This window comes from Erythrolamprus reginae, chromosome 3 (assembly GCF_031021105.1).
Source record: "Erythrolamprus reginae isolate rEryReg1 chromosome 3, rEryReg1.hap1, whole genome shotgun sequence".
Classification (NCBI taxonomy): domain Eukaryota; kingdom Metazoa; phylum Chordata; class Lepidosauria; order Squamata; family Dipsadidae; genus Erythrolamprus; species Erythrolamprus reginae.
The window spans coordinates 173357003-173369755 of NC_091952.1; the positions used below are offsets into that span (position 1 = coordinate 173357003).

At 39.3% G+C, this 12753-nt stretch overlaps 2 protein-coding genes across 2 annotated transcripts in view; one reads left to right on the forward strand and one right to left on the reverse strand.

Annotated features, from left to right (window-relative positions):
• Positions 1-215, forward strand: part of PRP4K (pre-mRNA processing factor kinase PRP4K) — a 31332-nt gene extending 31117 nt beyond the window's left edge. The window contains exon 18 of the mRNA XM_070747184.1: positions 37-215. The gene's annotated coding sequence lies outside the window, so the exon portion shown is untranslated. The remainder of the gene's footprint in view (positions 1-36) is intronic.
• A 3655-nt stretch (positions 216-3870) lies between these two features.
• On the reverse strand, positions 3871-12418 carry FAM217A (family with sequence similarity 217 member A). The gene is made up of 6 exons (XM_070749106.1): positions 12311-12418; positions 11025-11088; positions 10895-10920; positions 6900-6968; positions 6707-6786; positions 3871-5095 (listed from the first exon to the last, which is right to left on the reverse strand). Exons 1-6 carry the CDS (start codon positions 12329-12331, stop codon positions 4264-4266), a joined length of 1092 nt encoding a protein of 363 aa, XP_070605207.1. The 5' UTR covers positions 12332-12418; the 3' UTR covers positions 3871-4263.
• Positions 12419-12753: the final 335 nt, after the last annotated feature.

Genomic DNA, 12753 nt, shown 5'->3' on the forward strand with positions numbered 1-12753 from the left:
ATACTCTGCTAATAATATGTTTCCCTTCCTATATAGGGTAAGTGGAAAATTTGTGACAAATTTACATGGCTTGATGTGAGTTCAAGAAGCTGAACCAGTCTGAAAATTCAGGATGATAATGGTTTTGCCACTGAAATTGACAAGCTGTAACACAGAGTTTTGAATCAGCCTGAAACAGAAATTTTCTTCAATAAAGCTTCATTTTCTATTTTTAACATTGCCTCTGATAAAGCTTATTTTTCAGTTTCTTTATTTATTCCATATTGTAATAATAGGTAGTAATTCAGTAACACTATGTGCCAGCACACTGGTAATACAGAACCAATTTATTAATAGATTGTAAACAGAAAAAGGTCACATTATTCATTTGCTGTTTCTCTGGTGGTTGCTCTTCCACTCCCCAGTGAGAAAATTGAGGTACTTTTTACATACTACTGTATTTTTCGGAGTATAAGATACACCCCCCCCCCCCAAGTATGTGGAAATGTCAGTGCATCTTATACACCAAATGCAGTCATTTTTTTTCTTGTCCTGAAGCCCCGCTTCCCCGCCTGCAGAGAGCTCTTGGGTGCTGGGGGATGGCAAAAATGTCCTTGTTTTTGGAAAAACAGGCCATTTTTGCCTGTTTTCTTGGGAAAATGGGGTTGGCAAAGGGTCTGGGGAGCATGCAGAAAGCTTCTGGGGACTGGGGGAAGGCAAAAATTTATTTATTTATTTATTAGATTTGTATGCCGCCTCTCTCCGTAGACTCGGGGTGGCTAACAACAATAATGAAACAACATGTAACAAATCTAATATTTAAAATAATTTTAAAAACCCTTATTTAAAAAAATTAAATTTAAAAAAATGCCTCAATTTTTGTGGAAAAATGGGCTGTTTTTCATAAAAATGGGGCCATTCTTGCCAGTACCCAGAAGCTCCCTGCGGGCTTCCCAGAGCCTTTGCCCACCCAATTTTGCCCGTATATTTTTCAAAAATTGCACTGTTTTTGCCTTCTAATTACCCTGTCTAGCATGACTGGAGGAGGAATTCTGGGAGGTGAAGTCCACTAGTCTTAAAACTGTCAAGTTTGAAGACCCCCGGTTTAGAAATTAGGGGTGCATGGGTATTCAAATTTGGAAGGTTTAAGACTTATGGACTTCAACTCCCATCCCTGAGCTTGCATGTCTGGAGGAAGAATTCTGGGAGCTGAAGTCCACAAGTCTTAAAGTTGGCAAGTTTGAAGTTTGTAAAAAGTATACATGTTTGTAAAAAGTATTCTGCTATCCTGGTATTTTATTAAATAATGTATTACTACACCATTTGGTTCAGAATACTTTTCCCCCGTGTTTTCCACCTCTAAAATCTAGGTGAGTCTTATAGGTACTCCAAAAATATGGCAGTTTTCTCCAGCTCACTATTCTTTAATCTGCTCTTCCAGTATTTATTATGTTTGTATCGTATCTTTTAGTCAGAGGTTCATGGTGGGGGGCACAAGGAATATAAAATAATATACTGCATGGGATTTCAGACCTATTGGTTGGAAAATTTGGGAGCTGCAAATCCAAATACTGGGAACACTCAAGACTGTTAACTGTCATTTATATGTAAGTTCTACTAAGTACCTGAAGAAAAATCTGCTTGAAGGTCAGTCTTATATAAAATTAAATTTTTATATAGATAGCAAACCTCAGTAGAAACAAAGATGTGACTCTGGTATCGAATAACCTCAAAATTTCAAAGAAGCTTGGTAAAGGATGCAAGCATTTTAAGGTGAATTTGTCTTTTCAAGCATCTCTTCTGAATAATTTTTTAAAGCATGATAGCACTATCTAGTACTGAGTTCCAATTCATGAAATGTGAACATCACTACAATGTATTAAATGTGCTATAAGCTTTAACATTTTTTCTGATACTCGGTTTGAATGCAAAATATAGAAAAACTGCTTAAAAATAGTTGGGAGGTATTTTTGGTTGAATTTTTATGAGATGGCCCTTCAGAAATTTATAAACAGTTCTCAATATATCCTACCAACATGGGCAGAGGTTAACAATGTTGATAGTTGCATCTTGGCATCATCCGAAGTATCAGATATGCCATGCGACAATGGCATCTAGAGAGCCTAAGTCCTCCAGCTCTGCAGACAAGAAGGGCAGGAAAGGAGGAGGATACAGGTGGTTGGCCAGGTGGCCACCTGGTCATCCCCTTCTCCATTTGTGTGGTTGTACAAAATGGACATGTATGCCTCAATAGAGATGTCCTTTGATGGGTGTTACACCAGGTGATCAGAAATGAGACTTAGCAGCCAGTCTGAACCCTCCTGGACGGACAGCCAGCTTTGGTATGTCCCATTCCTGGATGCTATATGCACCTCTGGAGAAGGGGCATTAGTCTTACCTGATACGTTCCTCAGGAAGGTGGATATAGCATCCAGCCCACCCTATTTCTATTTGACTCTAAACTGTCTGCTTGCGGACTTCTTGGACGATTGACTATCTACTTGTAAACCTATTGGAGGATTGGTTCATTGAGCCATGCAAGAGTCTGTCGCTTCGTTCCTTCATCTAAAAGCTGCCTAGGATAACACCAAGGGCATGATCTAAACAACTTTGACAGACTCAGTCCAATCAGGGAGTAGATGGAGTTAACCCATTCCTGGATGCTATATCCACCTTCCTGAGAAGGAGCGTATCAGGTAAGACCATCACCCCTTATGAAGTTACAACCGCAGCCAGGACTACAGGGTGCATTCCAAAAGTAATACAATTATTTTTAAAAAAAGTAATGTATTGAACAGATTTGCACAAACATTTAAAATTCTTCAAAGTACTGTCCTTGGGCCTCTACATATTTTTTCCAGCGACTCTGCCATAACCGGTACGCACCCCAGAAGGCGTCTTCAGGGACCTCTTGCAAGGTCTTCATCACGGCTGATTGGATCTCTTGAATGGATGAAAAACGCACCTTGCCACAACGGGCTACCGCTGCCCCACCCCACCCCCCTATAGTCCTGACGTCGCCCCAGCAGACTTCTTTTTGTTCCCTCAGAGTAAAGCAGCCCTGTTTTTCGTCCATAGAAGAGATCCAATCAGCCGTGACGAAGACCTTGCGAGAGGTCCCCAAAGACGCCTTCCAGGGAGCGTACCAGTCATGGCAGTCACTGGAAAAAGTGTATAGAGGCCCTGCATGGAGTCCTTGACCTACGACCACAATTAAGCCCAAAAATTACGTTGCTAAGTGAGACATTTGTTAAGTGACTTTTGCCCCATTTTACGAACTTTCTTGCCAGAAAGCAAATCATTGCATTTGATTAGTTAGTAACCTGGTTAAGTGAATCTGCCTTCCCCATTGACTTTGCTTATTAGAAGATCAAAAAGGGGGATCACATGGCCTTAGGACACAGCAACTGTCATAAATATGAACCAGTTGCTAAGTATCTGAATTTTGATCATGAGGTCATTGGGGTGCCGCAAAAGTTGTAACTGAAAAACAGTCATAAGTCATTTCTTTCAGTGCTGTTGTAACTTTACTAAACAATCTTGCTAAGTTGAGCATTTGCAGGTGCTTTTTAAGCATTCCTGAGTTCTCTCTGAACTCAAAGCAGGTTCAGTGTCACTTAAGGGTCACTATTCTATAATGGGTTTTTAATTAGGGTTTTATTGTTTTTTATTTTATATTCGATTTCTTCTTTATTGTTTTTGTATTTATACTGACTCCTTCGGGATTGGGCGGCATAGAAGTCGAATAAAATAAAATAAAAAGTAAAATACAGATATAAGCACTACTGAGACTCAATAATTTTAAGAGTTAATACACTGGTTGTAAGTGAATCTTAAAAAGGAATAACACTATTTTGTCAGTAAAACAATAGCTCTTTTCCTCAAATATAGCAATTTTTTTACTCTTCAATTTTATTCCATTTTTGAAACAGAATGAGGCGATCACCAAGCTGCAATACACACCTTTCAGATGGGCTGTGATTCTAGATTCGTAGAGTAGTCCAACACAGTAATGCCCAGGAAAGCTTTGCCAGACCTGTCTCTAACAATATCTATCATTGTATCCATGCAAACATTTTAATGCCAGTTTAAGCTCATCAAAAACATAATCTTATGGAAGAAATAAGCAACTAAATCTTATTGCTACACAAATATTTCTGTTCCATATCCTAGACACCTCATTCCTATTCATCTACCATCATCCTGCATTTGCTGCAAATTCCTTTTAAAAAGTCCCCCGCACACACATGAAAATCCTGATGCAGTAAAGTTTTTGCATGATGCTTATGAGGGCTTTGATGATGAACGTATAAAGGTTGCAGAATTTTTGTGACCGTGACAGAGTTGACAAGTGCATTTTATAACGTCTCTTTCTGGCCTAAACAGGCAACACAAGCAATCAACTGGCCTTGGTGGTTTTGATTGGTGTAATTCTTTGGCAGAAACCGCACGACTACTAGCAGCCGCAACTGCAGAAACAGTCTCTTTTCTCTTTTCCCTTACGATAGTTATGTGCTGTAACCTTTCCATTTCTACAAGACGCGAGACAATTTTATCAAGTGAGTCATTAAGTGGTGGGTTTATAGATGATTTCCAACTGTCAGATTTGGATAAGGACAATTTTTTTAAATCCAAATTGTTATAGGGTGAAGGAAGAAAATCAGGATATGGAAACTTGTCATTTTCAAGCAAAGAGAAAGCATCGTCTTGATCCAAGAAAGGGTCTGTCTTCATGTTAACATTTAGATTTTTGAAATAATTCAGCAAAGCTGTATTTCTTTTCTCACTCTCAATCATTTCCTTTTCTTCTACTGAATGCTTGTGTTCTGCGTGAACATTTCTTTTTTTCCATTTCCATTTACTTGCTGAATGTATGTCATCACTACTACTATCCGTAGCAAGGTAGGAATCTGAAGTGGTAACTTCATTGGTTTTTTTGAATGATTCTCCATCATCTTTTCTGCAGTTTTTTTCTAACACAGTCTTCTTAGCTTCTGGATAAGAAACAGGGCGATATCTCTTTGTAAAAGAATGTGACGCTGGATTAGAAGTGCCTAAAGTTATAAGACCGTCACTGTTACCAGACGGCAATTCTGCATCAGGTTTATTGAAGTCTCTGAAAAGAAAATAAACATAGAAACTTAGAAGTCTGGCGGCAGAAAAAGACCTCATGGTCCATCTAGTCTGCCCTTATACTATTTTCTGTATTTTATCTTAGGATGGATATATGTTTATCCCAGGCATGTTTAAATTCAGTTACTGTGGATTTATCTACCACGTCTGCTGGAAGTTTGTTCCAAGGATCTACTACTCTTTCAGTAAAATAATATTTTCTCATGTTGCTTTTGATCTTTCCCCCAACTAACTTCAGATTGTGTCCCCTTGTTCTTGTATTCACTTTCCTATTAAACACACTTCCCTCCTGGACCTTATTTAACCCTTTAACATATTTAAATGTCCCCCCTTTTCCTTCTGTCCTCCAGACTATACAGATTGAGTTCATTAAGTCTTTCCTGATACGTTTTATGCTTAAGACCTTAAGAGCTTTTTAAGATAAAAAGCTGAAATTACGCTTACACAATCCTCTTTATGAAAAGGGATCACAAAATCTGTATGGAAAGCTAGTTGCCCCTGAAATGATACACAGAATACTCTGAAATAAGAGTTCACACTTGTCTATTAATTTTTTGCCACAAGGGGCAACAATCAAGCACACAAATGATTAAAAATATGTGGCACCGCAGCTATTTTCTCAGAGTTCACAAATCAGAAGAACTCTCAACTCTCCCAGTCACCACACTAGACCCCCCACCCATAAAAAATCATAACTTGGCAAATTTGAGTGAATCTTATCAGCAAAATGTCATGCTCATTTGTAAGAATATCCAGGTCTGAAAGCAACAGTAAGTGAAGCAGTTGCAGGGCACATAGGGCAAGTCCACCCCCCCATCCCCACCCTAGCTTGATTTTTATCCATGCGCCTCACCTCACTTCATGCAACCAGGTGGAACAGAGTGGGTGGTGGCTTAACTAGGGCTTATTTTAAGGGCTTGGGGGGCAAAAATGGCCCAAAACATGGCCTCCAAAACAGCCTGAAAACGGCCAGAAAACGCCCAAAACCCAGGCATACAGGCACCAACTAGCCGGTCTTCAGGGCGTGCGCACACATACATGTGTGTTCCAGTGCGGGCACTTGGTGTCACCATCACTGTACTAATCCACCCAGAAAAATAATTTCCTAAGAGTGTTTTAAAATGAATTCAATGCTTGGCAGTTCATTAATGAGGACCTGGAGTGCTTGTGCTCTTATTGCATTGAATTGCATTGCATTGCATTGCATTGCTTTGCATTGCATTGTTATTGATTGATTGATTGGATTTGTATGCCGCCCCTCTCCGTCGGCGGCTAACAACAGTGAAAAAAAACAGAATGTAAAAATCCAATACTACAACAGCTAAAAACCCTTGTTATAAAACCAATCATACATACAAACATACCATGCATAAATTGTAGAAGCCTACGGGGAAAGATTATCTTAATTCCCCCATACCTGATGGCAGAGGTGGGTTTTGAGGAGCTTACGAAAGGCAAAGAGGGTGGGGGCTATTCTAATCTCTGGGGGGAGTTGGTTCCAGAGGGTCGGGGCCACCACAGAGAAGGCTCTTCCCCTGGGCCCCACCAACCGACACTGTTTAATTTCTTTTTCCAAAAAGAGCATTTTTTTTACCTGTTGACAGAAATATTGCCTTGATTAGGTATACTGGTCCAGGAATGGAATTGCCCTTGTTTGTTGCTATTGGAATTCAGCTGAAAAATGTAAAATGGTTAAAACAAAAATACAATTAGTATACAGGAAAAATCGTTGACATTTAAGCATAAGTCAATTATATTATGAAAAGAGTTTTGCAAACTTATACTACCTGTGTTGTCCTAGCATTTTTTGACGTGTTAAAAGCTGTCAACTGTTCAATTGCAACTTTATAGTGGTCCTATAAAAAGAACAGAGTCACTGTAACATTTATCAAACAAAACATGCATTATAAAATTCAATGGCTATTTTGAGTTATGTGTTTCATCTCAAGCCTATACCCTATTTCACATGTTGGACTGAGAAATTCCACAGATATGCAACTCACACTTAAACATTGTACAATTTCAGTGATACCTTGTCTTACAAACTTTTCGAGATACAAACCCGGGGTTTAAGATTTTTTTGCCTCTTTTTACAAACTACTTTCACCTTACAAATCCGCCGCCGCCGCTGGGATGCCCCGCCTCCAGACTTCCGATGCCAGTGAAGCACCTGTTTTTGCGCTGCTGGGATTCCCCTGAAGCTCCCCTCCATGGGAAACCCCACCTCTGGACTTCCGTGTTTTTGTGATGCTGCAGGGGAATCCCAGCAGCGCAAAAACGGGCACTTCGCTGGCAACGGAAATCCGGAGGTGGGGTTTCCCAGTGAGGGGAGCCTCAGTGAAATCGCAGCATCGCAAAAACACAGAGGTCCGGAGGTGGGGTTTCGAGGACTTTGGTGTTTTTGCGATGCTGCAATTTCACTGATGCTCCCTTCGCTGGGAAACCCCACCTCCGGACTTCCATTGCCAGCGAAGCGCTCGTTTTTGCGATGCTGGGATTCCCCTGCAGCATCGCAAAAACACAGAAATCCGGAGGTGGGGTTTCCCATGGAGGGGAGCCTCAGGGGAATCCCAGCAGCGCAAAAACAGGCGCTTCAGCTGGCAAAAGGGGTGAATTTTGGGCTTGCGCGCATTAATCGCTTTTCCATTGATTCCTATGGGAAACATTGTTTCGTCTTACAAACTTTTCACCTTAAGAACCACGCCCGGAACCAATTAAGTTTGTAAGACAAGGTATCACTGTACTTGGGGGGGGAAATCAAGGCTTCTCAAAGTTTTTCTCTCTCATTTTCCCTTAGGGTAATTTGAGAAATCCAAGGTAGTTTTCCTTTTAGAAAATACAGTATATCTTTTTACAAATGATTTTATGTAATTCCAGAATCAATAAGTCTTTCTGGAAAGACTTAAGGCAGATGATAGACAAAATGGAAACACACATAAGAATCAAAGAGGAAGTATAAATATCAAGAGATTTCATCCCACTTCCTCTCTAGTAGTTTTTCAGAAGGGGATAAAGGCCTTAAGTTTAGGAGGACTTTAGGCAAACAATCCTATTTTTTAAAAATCATTATTTTAAGATTTTGGTTATTCAATTGCTTTTTTCTCTGCTGTTTTATTTTCTAATTATTTTATGATTTCATTTACGTTGTGGGTTGCTGGAAATCTCTAAAAAAGGGGGTCAACTTTGACAAGCCTGGTTTATATGATAAATGGGTAAGGATCACAGTTGACATCACAACAATATTTATGATATAGACATGATATAATAGAGGTGAGACAAGGATATCCCATTTGTTCTCCCAGTTTTGGGTGAAAGGTTTTCAAACATTCCTTCTTTTTTTAAAGCCAGATTAAACCTATTTTTAAGGCTTATACTAGTTCTATTCTGTGTTTCTTGAGTCAGAATAGCATAAAATTGCCATTAATTTTCAACAATGGTAGTCAGAGAAAGCTCCGGTGGTCAGGGATGGTTTTCACTTACCTTCCTACCGGTTCGCAAATGTGAGTGTGCACGCCCTACGCACATGCACATGGCCTCCTGCGCATGTACTTTACTGGCATGTGAACCTTCCGTGCATGCGCTCAGGCTCAAAAACATGGACAAATAGGATAGCATAGAGCCGGGGTAGTGGGCGGGCCCACCTGCGATTTCTGCTATCAGTTCAGACGAACTGGACTGAACCGGCTAAATGCTGCCTCTGCCAGTGGCTACAAAATGGGCTTCGGCCTAGTATATAAAGCCCTTCATGGCATCGGACCAGAATATCTCCGGGACCGCCTTCTGCCGCACGAATCCCAGCGACCAGTTAGGTCCCACATAGTTGGCCTTTTCTGGGTCCCGTCGACTAAACAATGTTGTCTGGCGGGACCCAGGGGAAGAGCCTTCTCTGTGGTGGCCCTGACTCTCTGGAACCAGCTCCCCCTGAGATTAGGATTGCCCCCACCCTCCTTGCCTTTCGTAAACTCCTTAAAACCCACCTCTGCCATCAGGCATGTGGGAATTGAGTCATCTCCTCCAGGCCTATATAGTTTATGCATGGTATGTTTGTGTGTATGTCTTGCTTTTTTAAATAAAGGGTTTTTAGTTACTTTTAAATATTAGATTTGTTGTACATTGTTTTATTATTGCTGTGAGCCACCCCGAATCTACGGAGAGGGGCGGCATACAAATCTAATAAATAAATAAATTACGGTTTCAAGTTCCCCACTTCTCCTGGGGAGATAAGTTGGAGATATATATTTATGGTAAACACGAATAAATAAAATATTCCTTGTTTGTTTGTTTGTTTGTTTGTTTGTTTGTTTGTTTGTTTGTTTGTTTGTTTGAACAATCTGTACATTCTCATCTCAACAAGTGACCCAGGAGGCGAACAATATTACAATAAGTTAAAAATAATTCCAAATACGAAACAAAAACTAAAATATGCAGAAGCCAAGGAAGGTATCATAATCAACAGGAGATGGGTCCTTCACACACTCAAGATCCCAAGCCTAGGCCCATAACCAGATTTTTTCAGGCTTAAGAGGCCAGCAAGATCAGAGCCCTCCAAAGATGACAGTTAGGTCTAAGAAAAATACTCAGTGAAAAGTCCTAAGTATTCGTTGGTGGCATTCAGAGACCAGTTTAATGATTAAAGCTGTTCTACATTCAATAAAATAAAATATAAATGAAGAAACAAGACAATATTTGTATGGTTCAGCATTGTTGCTGAAATCGTTGCACTTACATGCAAACTACAATTATTGCCTATTTACTGTTAAGCTATTTCAACATAACCTTACCACCAATACTAAAGTACAGTAATTCTATCTCTAAAGCAGAAGGTTCCAACCACAGAATGTTTTTATTTATTTATTTATTTATTTATTTATTATTTAGATTTGGTGTCCAATATGATTCCTTGCCAGATGGCAAGAAATTATGATGAAAATAAGTTTCAGTCTTTCCTCTTCCCTTTGCTCTAAATTTATTTGTTTGGATTTCTATGCTGCCCTTCTCTGTAGACCCAAGGCGGCTTACAAAATTTCAAACAGGATTGTGGGGAGGGGCAGGGGTGGGCTACTGCCTGGATGGAGGGGGGGGGAAACATAGTGGGATAGCAAAAATGGAACTCCACCCCAGAGCACCCAATTTGCACTGAAAGATGTTGAAAGAAAATGCAGGGCGTCCTGTATAAGCCACGGCCACAGTGTGGTAGTAAAATTTTTGGTAGCCCTTCACTGGGGAGAGGCACAGAAAGGCTTAAAATATATTGAACTCTTAGTATCTACTGTCTGTTTCCATCCTCACTCTATCTCTTCGGAATTTTCCAGACTTTAAAATAGTTGGGCTCAAAAAGACAAAAGAAGCAATAAAATATTAGATTTACTGAAAGGAAGAATTGACATATGGCTCTTAGGATACAATAAGAGGAAGTAGGCCTCAGAATCAAAATTGAAATTTAAGCTTAAGGCTGGGCGTAGCTCAATCCACTCTGTATTCTCGGACTACTCTGCACGCTGTCTCTCTCTGAACTCTGAACTAGAAACTGCTGAAATGAAACTAACTCTCCTGCTTGTATTTACTAGAAGAAATAATCTACGGTACTTATGGAACTGTACATCTATTACTTCCATAAAGAAGTTAATCAATCCACCTGAATCAGTTATCTGTGTGTGTGCTTCTGGAAATTGATTTTTATGCAGCAAACTGTGATAAATACTTCCTTTGAAGTAAAAACGATGTCAATTTAGCATAGGCTGCCATGAAATTATTAAAGGAGTTTAGTAATTTTTGTCCTTACCTTGTAAAATGTGCTTGTAAATGTACCTGCAAAAGAGCAAAAGTTATCTTTATTTTTATAAATTGTTTTTTTTTAATTTCTTAACATAAAGTTTATCTGCGCTTGAATGCACCTCCTGTGGCAAGCTTACCTTCTGGTGCATGAAATTTCTTTTCAGGCGAACAGTTAGTTTCCAGACCATAGATATGTGATTCCTGTAATTAAACTCATGTTAGTTTCGTTAACTGCATATAAATGAACTATACATTTTTACTTGTACGTATTATTTTGGTAATAATTGTGTTACCGTATGCCATCCAGAGTTATCCTGGAGTTTATTACTCTTATAAATTAAACATTGCTACAATAGCTGTGATGCAGTCTGAAAAGCATTAAATAGTCAATTCGAGACTGCATTTTAGGAAAGTAAAATAACTACATTATTTTAGAACATGTAGATAACCCAACCTAATTACCAGTATATCATCTTAAATTTCCCTTAAATAGAGTTTGACTCAATATGCAGACAAATCCTTTGAGTGGGGGCAAGAATATGGAAATGGTTCACCATGGCATGGCCCTATTCTGGATTTTCTTTTATTTTTTTTATTTCCCAGTCTAATTACATATAGGTAATTCTCTAAATAGGAGAAATCAAATATGTGATAATATAGGTGCATGTAATCAAAAGTTACATGAAATACAGCATATAAATGTATTTGCCTTATTCTTAGGAATTTGATTTACTCTTATGAATTTGACAAAATATTTTTTTCAATCTTAATCTTCATTTTATTTTTTGCATTTGATTTATTTTGCTATAAAATAGTCAACATATGACACACGTACCGGGAGGGGGGGGGAGTTTTCTTTAAAAAGAATGCCCAAATCTTCAGAACCTAACCAATGTGCATGGTTGTATTAAGCACAGTATTACAGTGCATGCACTATAGCAAAGTATTCAGTTGTGACTTTGTTCAATTGTGATTGGTGTTAATACATGGGTCCCCCCCCTTTTTGCGGCTTGGCAGTTCACTGAAGGGGTGTGAGTGGGAAACTGGCCTGGGTGAGCGGTAGGCCAGTCTGCACATAAGTGGTGGGTTTCTACCAGACTCTGGACTTGTAGCAGCCGCTAGATTGCGTAATTTGCACGCGACCACTACAGTGCCGGTTCATTAGGCAGCACCATCTTTTTTCTTGATTTTTTTTTTTGGGGGGGGGGGTTTGCTTTCTGTGCATGCAGGTCCTAGGAAAAAGTACAATTGCTTTGAGGGCTTGCAGATAGCAGGTGACACGTTCCTGCTCCCATATGCTCTGAAACAACTTTCTATAGCTCTAATTATATGACAAACTATCCATTTATTATTAAACAGTAGATATGATATAGAATGGGTTCCACATACAAGAATAGATTCATTTAATAAGAGATTGATGTACCTGGTGAGAGAAGGTGCTCATTGGCAGAGTTGTCCCATAAATACCAGGAATGCCTTCTTTTTTTTCCTTCAAATTGGCAGGTTTGTCAACCTGGTTTTTTCACCCAGCCTGTATATAGATGAGAATTAGGAAAGACACAAAAATATGCACATCAGGATGAACAAGTAATGAAAATAACAATAGATTGTTAACATAGGAGAGTGCCAAATTTTATTTTACAAATTTTAGCATGCAAAGTTAAATTTAAAAAGCCCCCTGTAGTAGTGAGAGGATGTAGAGAAATTCTGGTCAGGAATACAGGTGGCAAAGTATCAATAAGAACAATTGTTAAAGTAAGATCAGGGGAAAGACAAAATTGAAGGTTTTGGGTTTTCCCCCTAGAACAAACTATTCCTTACTTTAGCCCTGAGACATAAATCACATTTCTTCAGGAAGCACATAAA